At 39.6% G+C, this 15661-nt stretch overlaps 1 protein-coding gene across 1 annotated transcript in view; it reads left to right on the top strand.

Moving 5' to 3' along the window:
* The window catches only part of LOC103714356 (ATPase ARSA2), a 47234-nt gene extending 33755 nt beyond the window's left edge, over positions 1 to 13479 (top strand). The window contains exons 5-7 of the mRNA XM_039133854.1: positions 12466 to 12604; positions 12718 to 12833; positions 12933 to 13479. Of these exons, the coding sequence (XP_038989782.1) occupies positions 12466 to 12604; positions 12718 to 12833; positions 12933 to 13109 (432 nt within the window). The 3' untranslated portion in view covers positions 13110 to 13479. The remainder of the gene's footprint in view (positions 1 to 12465; positions 12605 to 12717; positions 12834 to 12932) is intronic.
* Positions 13480 to 15661: the final 2182 nt, after the last annotated feature.

Here is a 15661-nt window from a genome sequence, read left to right as displayed (position 1 = left end):
GTAGTAAGTCCACGAGAAATATCGATTTGGCAACATGGAATACTAATGTATAAATCAAATGCGTCCTTCATATACTCAAACATGACACAATTTACTAAGGTAGGAGACTGTGTGCTCGCTACTAGACAGACTAGTTTAGTTTCATGCTTAAGTTTACTCTTAATTCCGTGAATTTCCTTGCTACTCAGCAAATATAAAGCTCTCAAGGATCTTGCTGTATCTTTGGTTTTTCTACCATAACCTTCTGCCTGTACTACAGAACAACCTCTTAGGTCTGAATGAATGTTAAACAGCGGTTCAAAGGGATGTTTATCGGCTGTTTCATTTGCTCCATTTCTTTTCCTGAACTTTTATTGAGCTATTTTCTAGATCTTTTCTATGTCCACCTTTTTTTTTCCAAATATGAACTGCAGAGGAGCCTGCCTAAGCGGCTGAACACCACATAGGCAGTACACAATACCCTGACCAACTACGTACCATGGGCATTTTTTGAAATCTTAATAAGATCATAATGTTATGAACTGGTATGACTATTAATACCACGGTATGCTAAACTAGCCCGAACCGTCGGTTCTGGGCATACCGACTTGAAATGGTACGAAACCAGGTCAGAATGCCTGTTCGGGTTGGTAGGTGGCCAGAGCCGAGCGGGAACCACCTAATTCCATTCGGTTCAAAGCGATGCTAATAAGAGAGAAGGTCATCCCTCTGATTCCATTTAGTTCAAAGCGATGCTAATAAGAGAGAAGGCCATCTGCGATGCTAATAAGAGTAGGCCATGGGATGGCCTTCTCCTTTCTTTACTTAAAAAAGAGTGGTTTTCATGAAGAAAAATCAAGAAAAAGGGAATATTTACTGATTTTGATCCTAAATCCAAGCAAAATCAAGTATTATCCCCTCCCTCCTCTTTAATCTTCTCTCTATTTTCTAAATAGGTTAAAATTTAGTAAAATTAGTAAAAATTGTGGCAAAATTTTGTATCAGTATAATTTCATAGACCTAAAGATGATGTATACATTGAAGAGGAAATCATATTTTTTTGTTGATCACGTAAATTTTAATTAAAAGTAGATTTTTATTTTAAAAATAATAAATATAATAATGTTCAAAAAACAAAATTATGGTGGCATGTTTGGAGGTATTTGTGCTACTTGTTGTCTTATTACAATTTATTTAAATTTGGATATAGTTAGGGCTACTAGAACGTAAGTGCAAATTCAAATAAATTTCAAAAATAAGTGGTAGAGTTTTCTATATGCTGAAAAATAATGTAATGCCCTTGATAGGGTTTTATATTAATCCAAATCAAATTAATTTTTAGATATTTTATAATTAAATATTAATGTATTACTAAAATAATTTAAAATATATATTAAATTTTAAAATATGAAAAATTAGTATTATGTATAGAGAATTTCAATGTATTTTCTGAAGTAATTCAACCAATTTTAGCGTTGCAATATAAATTATCTAATTTTTATTTATTTACTTGCTTAAATAATTAAAATTTCAACTAAAAATCATGAAAAATATGTTAATGTTTATTGGTAATTGGGGTATATTTTCGAAGACAAATAACATGCATAGTTTTTACATAAATTATAAATTATCACATATATTAACTGAAATTAATTTATAAAAAGTAGCTAATTTATCTAAAAATATATAAAACTTTGTTTATCTTTTAAAAAATGTTGATCTGCTTTGTGTAATTTATGGTGATGAGTAAGGTGTCTTATGATGTATGTTCGTCAAATTTGAAGAAAAGATTCAAGAAAAAAGAGCGATAAGGATACTAATATAGGTTGCAAGCATGATTTCGAACCGGCACCATTGGAGGTGCAAGTGTTGCGATGCAGAGTGAAGAGGGGTGGGGTGATGAGATTGAAGTAGCATCGAGCTAGTGGTTATCCCAATGTGAGTGCAAATGAGGAATATCCACAAGAGGTTTGACAATTAATGGAGCACTTTCATGATTTCAAATAGCAAGAAAAAGGTGCAGAGAAATAAGTAAAGAATGATCATCAAGTAACGGAACCATCATATCATTTCAAAGATACACAGGACTATGAGGCATCAGATCCAAATGATATGGATAAAACTTGGATTCAAGCTACCATACGTGACAGTCTAAATGATCAGTGGAAGGAGGAGGTTGCCAAGCACAATGGACAATTTGGATCTTCATAGTATAAGGGGCTTCTAGTTTTGTGTCTGCTAGGGAAGATCTAGGCTACTAGAAGAACTAGTCAATGTGAGAGGTAGTTGGTAAAGCTAGCAGCCAAATAACATCTATGTTTGCGGCTTTTGCCTGCAAGAAGGGAAGGAAGCCCAAATATGTACCAGCAAGAGCCACTATAGATGATTTAGATCCACATTCCTTCTCTAGTAAAGACTCAAAACAACAAAGGATTGAATCTTTGCTCATCAAGGATAGAAAAAAAGACGTGGAGAGATATTGCTTCATGGTTCTACTACAACCACATCCCTTCAAATGCTATAAACAACACCTATTACCCTTCTGCTATTAGCCATCCAGAAAGCAGTTAGAGTATCGATCCTCCTAGGCTTAATGATATCTGTGGTGAGCTGCTTGATGATAATGAGGAAGAAATAGAGAGACACTTATAGTGGGACATTGATGTATGATGGTTGGATAGGGCCCAACAAGCAAACCAACATCAATTTTTGGATATAATATGAATAATACGACATTCTTTCATAAGTCAGTTGATGTTTTTGACAAGGTGCATGATATCTAGTACATCCTAAGCTTTCTGAGGAATTGGCCATGATATATCTGATCCATGTATAATATCATGAAAAATGGATACAAATTTTTGACTGCTACTTAGTATTAGCAATGGGTCTGAAAAAGTATCTAAAAAGGTAAAATTTAGATATTTGCACCCTATCGAAGTAAGGAACTATGACATATATGTTTGGAACAGATTCCATTTTGAGAGATTTGAATAGTGGAGTAGGTAATGATTAGATAAGGGAGCAGAACATAATGTGCAGGTGGTTATTGATATTGACCACAATAGAAGGCTACCAAGGATATTTTGATGATTAGGAGGCCACACATATTTAGGACCCCAAGTACTACCCACTGCATAGACTTGATGCTAATGGACATTGGCAAGATACATAGGATGAAGCACGTGGTAGAGAGCCTAGGTTATTAGTAAGTTCATAGATAATCACATAGGGGTGTTGCCTTTGATGAGAAAGCACATTGGGGTAAGATACTAAGACCAGTAGTCAGTGTGGCAGACCTAGTCGAGTCACCCAGTAGAGCAAGATAAACAGAGGCAGCTAGAGAAGAAAGCAATTTCTCTCAAAAGCAAGAAAGGGAAAAGAAAGAAAGTTGGATATCCATTAGAGTTGACGAGGAGCTCGTTCACTCAGATTTCGAGGTCGTTGAGCCCTTAGATGACCAATTTTTTAGATCCTCTTGCAATAAGAGATGATGCTGATGATAGTTTGAACGATCATGACGTGCAGGGGTGCATACACGCACAACCACCTAGCTTAGATTGATTTACAGGCAAGTCGTATTTCACTCATCATATTGAATATGGACCACAATGCACACCTTAAAGCCTACAAGGATACAATAGTCTATAGGAGACGGGCCCCTTGAGGTGGTTCAGGGCATAACATTGTTGCAATTTATGATATAACATTTGAAGTAGAGTCCATAGATGTATTTGGATCATCATTATATATCGGATCCTATTCTACACAATCGAAGTATTGACCCATATGCATATTCTTCACTGGAGTATCGTATTCAAATGGCTATTACCAGTGATTGCGGAATCAACCCGAACTGGTAAGCAGAAACTAGGCCACCATCAGTTGCTTGCTCCCCTACCCCCCCATCTCTCCCTTGCTCTTGCTCTGCTAGGATTAGGGAGCTACAATAAGCTCCTGCCCCTCTTCGACCCGGCCGTCGCTAGTAAGCAACCCGCCACTTGCTTTTGCTCATGATGGAGATCCGGAAAAGCCATCGGAAGGAGAGTCACTAGTAAGCCTCCCCCCTCTTTCTCCCCTTTCCTCCTTTTCTCCCTCTCTCTTCCTCTCTTCCCCTCTCTTTCCTCCCTCTCCTCTCTCTCCTTATTTCGGTATGCCCTAGAACAGCACGGTGTGGACTCGTACCATACCAAACTTATCTCTGACCAATATGACCTCCAGTACCAGTTTAGCGAATCTTGGCTACTATACTCTACAATCTCAAATTATGGGTCAGATTTTGCTGTCGTCAAGGTTCGCCATACTGACCGTATTGATGTACCGGTGGGCACCGGTACCGGTACGGTACCAGTATTGCACCGAACTGAACCGGATCGTACCGATCTGGTTCGGGGACAGTGCGCTGGTTCGGAGACAGCGCTTGAGAGCGCACGCTCTTGCAAGCGGGAGCACGTAGTCTAGCGCGCGCGAAATGCGCGGTCCTCGTTTCCCTCGATTTTTTCACTTAAAATCGGAACGCATGCGTTTTCCCACGCCGTTTCCCTGCGGGACATGTTTCCCTCGCGAGCCAGATTACTTCTTCCCGAGCCTTATGGTGTCTTCTCTCTCCTCCGCTCTTCTCTCTCCTCCACTCTTCTTTCTTCTCCCGCGAGCAAGCCCCGATGAGGATGCTTTCTCCGCTCTTCTCCTGCGAGCAAGCTTCGACGAGGATCACCCAAACGAGGATGCTTTCTCCTCCGCCCTTCTCCCGCGAACAAGCCCCGACGAGGATCACCCCGACGAGGATGCTCTCTCGTCCGCTCTTCTCCTGCGAGGAAGCCCCGACGAGGATGCTCTCTCCTCCACTCTTCTCCCGCTAGCAAGCCCTGACGAGGATCACCCCAACGAGGCTTAGTACCGGTAAGTCTCCTCTTTCTCTTCTCTCCTTCCTCTTCTCTTTCTCTTCTTCTTTCTTCCTCTTTCTTCCGCTTCTTTCCTGTTCTTCTCCGATTGGTTTCGACCCCTTCTGGGTCGGAACCGATTTTATATGTCGTACCGTACCGATGCCTGTTGGCATCGGTTCGGTACGGGCTGAACCGATCGGTTCCAGTCCGTTCAGCATACCTTGGCTGCCGCACTATCCGCTCAAATGAAAATAAGATGGCCAACACAATATCGAATAAGTATCAAGGTAGTTATCAACGCAATCTAATTACTAGATGCATCGGTGGGCATAGTATCTAGGTTGGAGTCATGTCCAAGGCTTCGATTATGAATAAATCCCTAATGTCTACGAACAGCATATTTTGTAATTCAAATTATTTTGATATATATATATAATCAACCTCAAAAATATGTATTTCTATCAAGGTAGGCCAAACCGGACCTAAATGCCTGGCTCGGCCCGTACCGAGCCGATCTGGTAGAAAATCGGGTCGTTTGCCTATTGGAATCGGTTCCAGCCTCGAACTGGCCAGAATGGGTTTCGAACCAACTGAAACGGGCCTTATTGGAATCGGTTCCAGCCTCGAACTGGCCAGAATGGGTTTCGAACCAACCGAAACGGGCCTAAAAAGGCCCAAACCAGACTGAATCGACCGGAACCATTCAAACTTGGTGCAAACCATCCAGTTCGCACCGATAGTTTGCATCGAGTCGACTCGGACCCTCTCTCCCTCTACTTCTGTTAAAATGAAGTATTGCCTTTCCAACAGTTTTTTTATGAAATTCGTTTAGCTGTAAGATGGCTAAACGACTCTTCCTTCCTCTCAATTTTCGAAATCACATTGATTCAGCGCGATTAAAGAAAGATCAATGCCTAAATAAGGTGTGCCTTTTCTTTTCTATCATTTTTTATTTTTGGCTTGAAAAAATAGCTCGAAATTTGTAAAATAAGAAGAGATTATGCCAAAATTTTTTGATTTGGGCTTGATTTTATTATATATTGTAGATCTATGGATGATTTATAAAAATCTTTCCAGCTGATCAGCCATAGCCACAAGAGAGCCAGTCACATCACTTCTTGTCCGAGACATCCTCTTAGAGATGATCGAGAGATGCTTAGACGAGGCTACTATGCTATCTGGTCGAATATGTCAGAAGGGCGACATACATCCTCCGAACATAGCCAGATAGAGAGAAAAATAAGGGTATGCAGAGTGGCACTAAGGGTAAGCAGGCAACGAGTGGCACGAAGGATAAGCAGGCAGCGAGTGACACGAAGGGTAAGAAGGTAGCTGCCCGACATACAAAAAAAAAACAAAAGGCATTTGTAGCCCCAATGGAAAGTGTGGAGCCAGTTCACTCATATTTAGATATCAGGAGCACTAGTTCCGGTGGTCATGGATCTGCTGGCCAGAAAGAAAGTGGACATGAGATCATTTATGAGACTCGCAGGGTGGTCTTCAATTTATCGGAGTTTCATTTTACGTATGTTATACAAGATAGGGACCACAATGCACGATCTAGTAGAGACGGGCTCCTCGATGTTATCCAGGTAGGCACGATGCAGCTGCAGATGACCTCGTATGTGGAATAGGATCCATAAACCTATCAGATTCCGAGTCGTATATTGAATTCTATTAACCGCAACTACAGGCACTATAATCCATACGGATACAGATATGGATATGGTGTGTCTGAGGCATCTTTTAATGGCTACTATTCTATGTAGCTTGGAGCATCTTACGGGCCGGATTTTGCTGCCGGCTTATACGGATGAGCCCCTTCATAACTGTTTTATTAGCTAGTTTATCAGTCTGAGGACACCTCTCAGAGCCAGAGCTTTAGCGAGATATCCGAGAGTGCTTATAATCCGAAGCGCGTTTCTTATGGGATGAACATACAAGACTATAATGCCCCGTTTGGTTAGACGGATGGATTAATGTGCCTTCTGATTATGCTAATGATCCGGATATCTATGAGAGGCCTCGCTATTCGACGAGATTTTAGATATCGGTATGTATGTTGTACTTTAAATATATATAATTGATTATATTATTTTATATTTTTCACCTCACTACTTGATTTGAGGATATTTTATGTTGTTTCTTATAGCATGCAACATCTTACTAATCATTTTATGTTTTGTATCATTTTAAACAAGATGCATCGTTTAGGTTAAACGGGGATCATAGAAACATCAAAAAATATAAACAAAATCAAATTAGACTTAAAATCATTGAAAAAGTTCAAAACGATTGATTACAAATTAAATCAACTTGAAAAACTCTAGAAAAATGAATCTCGGTATCGGTTCGGCGGACCTTGATTTATATGTTTAATTATTATAATTGCATCAATCATGTGGTCTCTCGAGACCAATATGAAAGGAAGTAACATAAAACACTCTTAAAATCATAAATTAAAGATCAATAAACCTTAAAGTAATCTTCAGAACCAAAAAATTGAAAAAACATAAAACGGAGGCCAAAAAAATAGTGAGTCAGTACGCATCTACGTACAATGTGTCAATATGTTCAGTTTGGTACCTTGCCGTACAAATGTCTTACAAGTACGATCCCTAATATTGAGATTGCGGACCTTGTAATATCCATATTTCTATTACCATTCATAGTAAACATTGGTGAGGTAACAAGAACTACACTACAACAATCATGGTCTTGTTCCAATGTTTCAATCCAACACTATTTGAGCATTTGTCAATTCGTGATCTCAAGTTTTAAAATTATTAAACTTAAGGCACAAACTTTGGACTTTGGAGTGATAGGTGAATACGTACAATTACATGACTCACATTCAATAAGCCTGTCCGCACACTAGGAGTATATCTTACACAAAACATGCAAATAGAGATAGATGTACACACATAATACCATAGAAAGGATAGAAAAGCACATTAGTGGATCACACATGAGATGCGTATGTTATATTGCATACAAAGGTTATATTGAACTACTAGTGTAACTATTCAAACAGTTTGTAAATAGTGCTTTCTTAACAAATGTAGTGGTCAAATAGCCCAAGTAAACCTAGGTGATAGGCCTAATTCTATCACCATCGTCTTTTGGCACGTAGTCAAACATATCAACATATGGCATGCTTCTTCTCTTTAATATTATTAAAGAAATCTTTCACATCAAAAATATTATTAAAGAAATCTAAAACACTGAAGGTGCTAGCTTACCATGATAAAATCTTTGGTAGTTGTACCAAATAACCAGCGATTGATCCCACCGTCAATGGGGTTTGGGGGTTTAGTGGTATTTGATGAAAGGCTACCCCAGTTGTATAGCCCATTGCCTACGGTCTTTCTTGTTGGGATCCCGCGCATGCCGCAGAAAATTCAGAACGCAACGTAAGAGGCACGCGCGGATCCGTTCATCGCATGAACGTATTTTAAAACCGTTCGTAGTTAGATTAGGATTAATTGCATTAGATTAGAAGATCAGATCTTCACCTTGTGCGGGTAGATGATCACCGCAATCTAATAATCGTGGTATTGTAGAAAGGTTCGCTTGAAGCCGCACACACGTCTGGCCTCTACGGGTATCCACACGAGGAAGAGGACCAATCCAAATGCTTGAATCTCTCCGGAGTGCTAGCTCTCTTGCAGAGATTTGTTTTGATGGCTGAAATCCTTTCTTTTGAATCAACTCTTGATTGCCTTAGAGAGGAGGAAGGACTAGAAGGGGAGAAAAAGGATTCACCCTTTTTGCCGCCTTTTCTTGCGGTGGAAGGAGAGGAGAGGAGGCCGCACCACATGAAAAACCACCAAAAACCCAAGGGGCCCTGACCCCCTTGTATTTTCCCTTTTTATTTGGTGTCCTAGGCGTGTGGAGCTCCTAAAAATTAGGCTTGTGGAGCTCCTAAAAATTAGGAGCCCACACGTCTATCTTTTTGGAGGAGGGGCGTACGCCCCTCCCTTTGTTCCGCACCTGCGCCCCTCCTCTTGTGTGACTAATCCTTTCCAAAAAGGATTAGGTGGCCTTATCCTTATCCATAAGAGTCCTAATCTGATTAGGACTCAATTAGATTATGACTTAATTGAACTCTTCAATCCTAATCTAATTAGGAGTCATCTTGTTTATTAGATCAAAATTAATTAGGACTATGAGTTCTAATCCAATTAGGACTTATTAAATTTTAGTCCTAATTCAATTAGGACTTTAGGAATCCTAATCCAATTATGACTCATTATTTTAATCCTAATCCAATTAGGACTCTAGAAATCCTAATTCAATTAGGACTCTAGGAATTCTACTCCAAGTAGGATTCTAATAATTTAAAGTCCTAATCTAATTAGAACTCTAGGAGTCCTACTCCAAGTAGGACTCTTATTTAATAAGATCAAGTCCAATTAATTAAGTCCAATTGATTCAATTAAATTGCAATCCAATTGCAATTATTCCTTCTTCAACTCACTAACTTTTAGTGGGTTAAACCAATTATCAATCAAATTGACAATCTTGAACTATTGTGATTCAAAATCACAATTCAACCATCGGATCGGTCAATACCTCTAATGTGTATGACCCCATAGGTTTTATTCTGTTTGATAGTGAGATATATTGTGATCCCTATCACAACATCATTGAAAACTTCTTTCAATGGGTTGGAATGATTCCAACTCATCTCATCAGGGATCATCGACCATCGAGATAGTCCCTGTGAGTCTCACCATTCATCAGTGATATCTAGCAGCATGTAGTGGCAACCCAGCAAAATGGAATGATGAACCTCTAGGTGCAGTTATCGTATGATACAGTCCTTCTATCGTGGATCCCTACAGGACGGAGGTTATGGATAACTCGTTAAACCCCATCGTCTGTCATATGTGAAGATTTATTCGACTTAAGTTCGAGAGTGGAAAACTCCTTTTCCACTATACATATTGCCCCGGCCGAGGTCTTACAAACTCAGTATTATAAATCACATAGGATCACTCCTTATCTACCAAGGTCGATAGATTCCATGTAGATGTATACCCTACTTTTACAGTGAACCTATTGCAGCCAATCTATACCACAAGGATCCATATGGCTAGAGACCATGTATACGCGTAGTCAAACTACAACAACCTCACTGTGAATAGCCAAAGCACCACAGGTCAAAGGACCAGTCACACTACTGCAACATCAAGCAAGTCATTGACGAGTGGATAGACATCCAAGTGACTTCTTGTTTTGGTCACGCTCGGTACCTTTGTTCTCTAACAAGCACCTGCACTATCACTCCAGTATCTCTACACTGTGGACTCGAGACTTGTCCATCCAAAAGGAAAGTGATCTGTGCACTAATCTCATCGGATCAATCACCGTTCTCGTGATGATCTATCGATCAGGAGCATTTAGGAATTAATTACCAATGACACATGGCTCCAATTCTCAACTCTTGAGAATATGCATCATCTTATTAATTCCTTGGACGATTCATAAATACATACATAATATGAATGAAAAAGATGCCCATTTATTATTCAATAATAATAAAATCAATTACAAAACTGTCCCATAATTAATAATGTGTCAGTCAGATTGGCTTCTAGGGTATACATCTAACATTTCTAATTTAAAAAAATAAAGACTGTTCATGATGTATTAGCACTATGCTCTATGCCACTGGCATTGCTAAATGCATGTACCCAGTATTGATTAATACTTTTAAGAATATTTGTGTTACAACAACCAAAAATTTTCATGAATATATTTTGCAGCCTTTGTTACATCACATAGAATGTCACATATGGACTGCATAAGTATAAAATAAAACTGTCTTTAATGTTCTGTATACTAGTATACGTTGTCCAAAAGATTGTGAAAGCAGTATTACAAATGTGTAAAACTTGTGCATTTATAATGAACTAGTGAAGGTCACTCCTTTACCTATGCTCTAGCTGGTATTTTCTTTTGTTGTGGCTCAATCATGAACCACCTTCTCTTTAAAAGCTCTAGAAGCTTGTTATGTGATCTTAAATGCAAGATGAGAAAACTGCTTTAGAGTTGTCTTATACAGAATCTTTCTTTGACATTTGGCATGATGACCTTTGCAGTCATTTAGGTCCTTCATCCAACTGACATTACTGTTAGATAAGCCATGTCACCAATTGTCTTTGTTGAAGACTTAAGAAATCACCTCCATGCATCATCCTTTTCAATCTCGACATTGGCATTTGCTACAAATAAGTACAAAGTCACCATCAAAAGTTGATGTTGATAATAATGTACTTTGGTATTTTTTTTTCAAGATGTATAATTTTCCAACCATAAAAGTGGCATTCACCATCGAGTGAAGATCCATGCAATCCTAAAGTAAAATAGCAAATGCAGTATCAACAACAAGGTTTGGCATACCAACCCGTACCAACCGTATTGCACTATATCGATAAGGTACGGTACTGAGGTTCGGTTCGATATATGAATCAAACCTGTCCATTCTAGTCCGAATGAAGCAGAACCATCCCATACCATCTGATACCGCCCAAAACTAGGATGCGAACTATTTGTACCATATGACTTGTACTGCCTAGTTTTGAGTGATACCATGATAGTGAGAATGGGTTGGAAGCTATCTCGATACAAGGTACTTACTGTACTGACCATACTGTATTAAACCATTAACATACTGGTACCTTATGATTACGAGACTGCGACCTTGATTGACAATATATGTAACAATGCTATGTAAAATACTTTTAGTAGGCTCTATGTGAAATGGACTTTTAGAAATGTTTTCTTGTTGTTTTTGCAACTTTTTCCAGCGCTTCTTCCTTTTGGATTTCTGTATACTTTTCTTGTGAACTCTTGAAGATGCACAACGTATGGGACAAATTTCAGTATCAAGGATTTATTTCAGCCTTATCCAAGCAAACCTTGTTCACCTGGAAAGTGATTTACAAATTATAAACCATATGCAAACAAAGCAAGCAAACTTGTAGGCTGTAGTTAAGCTAATTCATCATAATGCTGATTTCCAATGTGTTAATTTTTCTGTAAGTGATATGCTCTTCGTTATAACCAAGGTTGGTTGTATCGGTACTAGGACCCATACACTAAAGTCAGCCAAGGGTGCCAACTTTAGCTTGAAAAGGAAAAATAAAAAAAATGGAACCCTGTTTTGTTTCGACATAGGAAGTTCGTCCCGATGAGGGGCTCCGTCTCCCTCCCTCCCTCCCTCCCTCTCTTTTCCTCTCTCTCCTGCCTCTCTCCCACTGTTGCTGGATTTCTCAAACCGATAGGCGGAACCATGCCAGTCCGCTACTAGTAGTTCGGTATGCCCCAAATTGGGCGGTTCGAGATGGTACCACCTTTCTTGGTTATAACAAAATCTTTGTTCATGGACCCAAGTTTCTAGTGTTGTCCTATATTATTAAATTTAAATGTGAATATATAGTTCATGCTTAGGCTATGTGGTGCTCCTAAAAGTATGCTCAGGCATACCCACAATCATCATGTGTCATGGTGCTCTTTGCCTACTAAATCTGTATGCACTTAAATGCTACAAATAATTATGCTAATCTCTTGACATGGTACTGAATTTTCTTGACAGGACTTGACGACCTTTGTCTGTGTTTGCATTCCAGAGTTCCTTTCTCTTTATGAAACTGAGAGATTGGTACAAGAATTGACAAAGTTTGAGATTGATGCTCACAATATCATCATTAATCAAGTAATTTATGATGAGGAAGGTGTGTAACAAGTCTAAATCAAAAATGCTGTTTATTAATCCAATGAAATATGCTCCTTTTCATGTCTTTCTTTTTTAAAGATATCTTAATCCCGGTTTACATTTATTTTGTAGCTGTTGAATCCAAGTTATTGAAAGCACGGATGCGGATGCAACAGAAATATATTGATCAGTTCAACATGCTGTATGATGATTTTCATATCACCAAATTGCCATTGCTTCCTGAAGAGGTAGCAGTCCTTGCTATTTGAAAGAACCTCTTGACAACATATTATCTGAAATTTGATGAATGCCTACGTGGTTCTCTAATAGATTGTGGACTTTTGTAGGTTTGTGGAGTTCAAGCTTTGAGAAAGTTCTCTCAGCACTTTCTATCGCCATACAAGCCCCCTCTGATCAGGGGCACCGTAGAGGAGCTTAGGCAGAGGATATCCACATTGAAGGTTCAGTTAGAAGAAGCCAAGTTAGAGCTTGATAGACTGCAGAAAGGCAAGGGAAAGGCCTAATTGTTCTCCATCGTTGCATTTCACTGTTGTAATCATATTCCTACCCCATCATGAGGCTTGATCAAGGCCACTGGCTTCATCCTTTTCTTCATAGAGGGCGTTGCATGAGTCAATTGAGAGACATCTTACTATTTCCTTCCCTTTCGGATTTTCCTGATTGCTGGCCGGGATATCAATTTAATAGTTGTTTAGCTGATTTTAGTCGCTGGGTAATAACCTTAAGTGCAGTTAGTTACTCCAGTCTCGATACAATTTGTTTTGTGCATGATATGTGAAAGGACCTTTTGTAAGACACGGAAATGGGGAGTTGGATATCTTATTAATTTCTTATATTGGCTATAAGTTGCATCTTATAGCAGGTTCTTGAAAATACTGTCTAGTTCTCGTTGCTACATCTCAGTAATCTTTTAAAATGCGAGGGCTAGTAATATTAATATGCTAACAAGCGTCTTTGTTTCCAGTGGTGCATGAATTTATATTGCACAGGAAGTTCGCAGTTCACCATATGCAGAGGTGGTATAGGGTGTTTCTGAAATTCACTAGCAAAATGTAGAAATAGGAAAAAAGGCTAAACGTAGACTTCTGATGACTAGGATTTTGCCACAAAAAGATATGACATATGGTTTGACATTTTTTTTAATTATGACATTTTTAATTTACATAAGAGGCAGGGGTTCTGCACATTTTAACAACTGTACAAAATGTTCTTTTTAAGGACTCTGTTTCACGAAAACTGTACATATGTGGTTTCAGTGTATTCATAACATATTTATAGATTTTCAGTTTATTTACATCCAGAATATGTCTATATAGTGTCAAGTTACATATCCAAAATAAGTTTATACAGTTTTAGTTATTCCTGATATATATTCTAGAGACTTTTGAGTCCTAAGAGACTTTTCAATAACCAACACTGAAAAATAATCTACATTATTGAGTATTTACAAAGTCCTGAAGTTTGTTTCATGTGTCAACTAATAAAATTTTAAGATATGACCCAACAATGAAGCTATGATTAAAGTCTAGTGATGAACATGATACAGAAATTCTAACATAGGTTGCACGAGTATTGGCCAGTCATTTACATAACGTTAGCTCTGTGATGGATACTAGATGGGCATCACAGTCAAAACAACTTGCTGACAAATTATAATAAATCATGATCTCATCAGCTACATTTTTTGTGCATCAATTTTGGGCTACTATTGCCATATCATGTTATTGTGGTTGAAACTCGGCTTGAGGGCGACCACGCCGGAAGGGAGTCGAGGGGACGCCGGCCGGAACGGAGAAGAGGGCCACCTCCAGTGCTCCGGGGTGCCTCCAAGAAGACGCCGGCCGGGATGAAGAAAGGGTGCCACCTCCCTGCGGTCTGAGGTACCTGCACAAAGCCTTCGCCGGCCTTCCCTGGGGATTCCGACGAAGGCCCTCCGATGGCTAAGTTAGCAGAGTTTTTGGAGGGTCCTATTTTGCGAGCCAGAGTCCCTTGTTTCTCCTAAGGGGAGGAGTGTCAAGAATTCTCTGGAGTACCTTTTCATGGCCTCTTTTATATTTTTTACCAGAGTACCCTGGTGGTGGAGGTATGGTCCTTGGCAGGCAAGGTATGGCCCTTGGTAGGTGTAGCAGGGCATGACCCATGGCAGGTGTATTAGGGTATAACCTTGGTTGACACATCATAGCATGGTCATCAAGTAAAGTATGGCGTGGTGAGGCTGCTGCAGATGATAGCTGCTGCATATGCTGGCGAGGTCGGCTCGGGCCTTTGGAGGACCGAGGTCGGCCTGGCTCCTGGCGGGGTGATGGAAGCCCTCAAATGATGGATGGTCGGTGATGTGTTGATGGTGTGTTGGGTGGCTAGGATTCACCAAAGTATTGGACGAATGCCCATGGTAGGATGGCTGGTTGGGGCTTGATGGCATGATGGATGGATGGGATTAATGGACCACCTCGGGGCAGCACCAAAATCAAAGAATGGCGGTGGAATTTAGAGATAAGACTAGCTCAAGCTAGCACCTGTTCCCATGGGTTGGTTCTAGCTAATGCCTAGAATTTTTCATTCATTCAAAAGATGCTTTCGAGTTACATGAGAGGCTTATTTATAGGACCCCCTAAGGATCTCAGCCATCTCCTCAAACGAAAGATAATTCAAACTCAAATTTCAAATTCAAAACAGCAACACTAAAGCCTAAAGATCCTCCTCCTTTCAAGGGATGCCTTTAAATTCAAATGGCTCATTCGCATGCCTTTGAATTTAAATTCAAATAGCTGATTGCTCCTCCTAAGATTTAGAAAACCACATGTCATGCTCCTCCCCATGTGCCACGCCTCCTTGCTGGTCATTTGTGCCTTGTACGCCTCCTTTCAAAGTGGGTTCAAACCCAATTGCATTGGGTTCTTGCAAGCTGCCATCCAAGCAATACATTTGCTTAGCTTTCTTTGCTTCGGCTCTCCTTGCTTTCCTTGCTGCATTCCTCATGGCTTTCTTCATGTCTTCATCATTCCTCCCCCCTTCAAGACCGACCTTGTCCTCAAGTCCAGCTCTGAAAATTGCT

This window comes from Phoenix dactylifera, chromosome 14, assembly GCF_009389715.1.
Source record: "Phoenix dactylifera cultivar Barhee BC4 chromosome 14, palm_55x_up_171113_PBpolish2nd_filt_p, whole genome shotgun sequence".
Taxonomy (NCBI): Eukaryota; Viridiplantae; Streptophyta; class Magnoliopsida; order Arecales; family Arecaceae; genus Phoenix; species Phoenix dactylifera.
The sequence above is the reverse complement of the archived record's forward strand: the minus strand, read 5'-3'. Positions and strand labels throughout refer to the sequence as shown.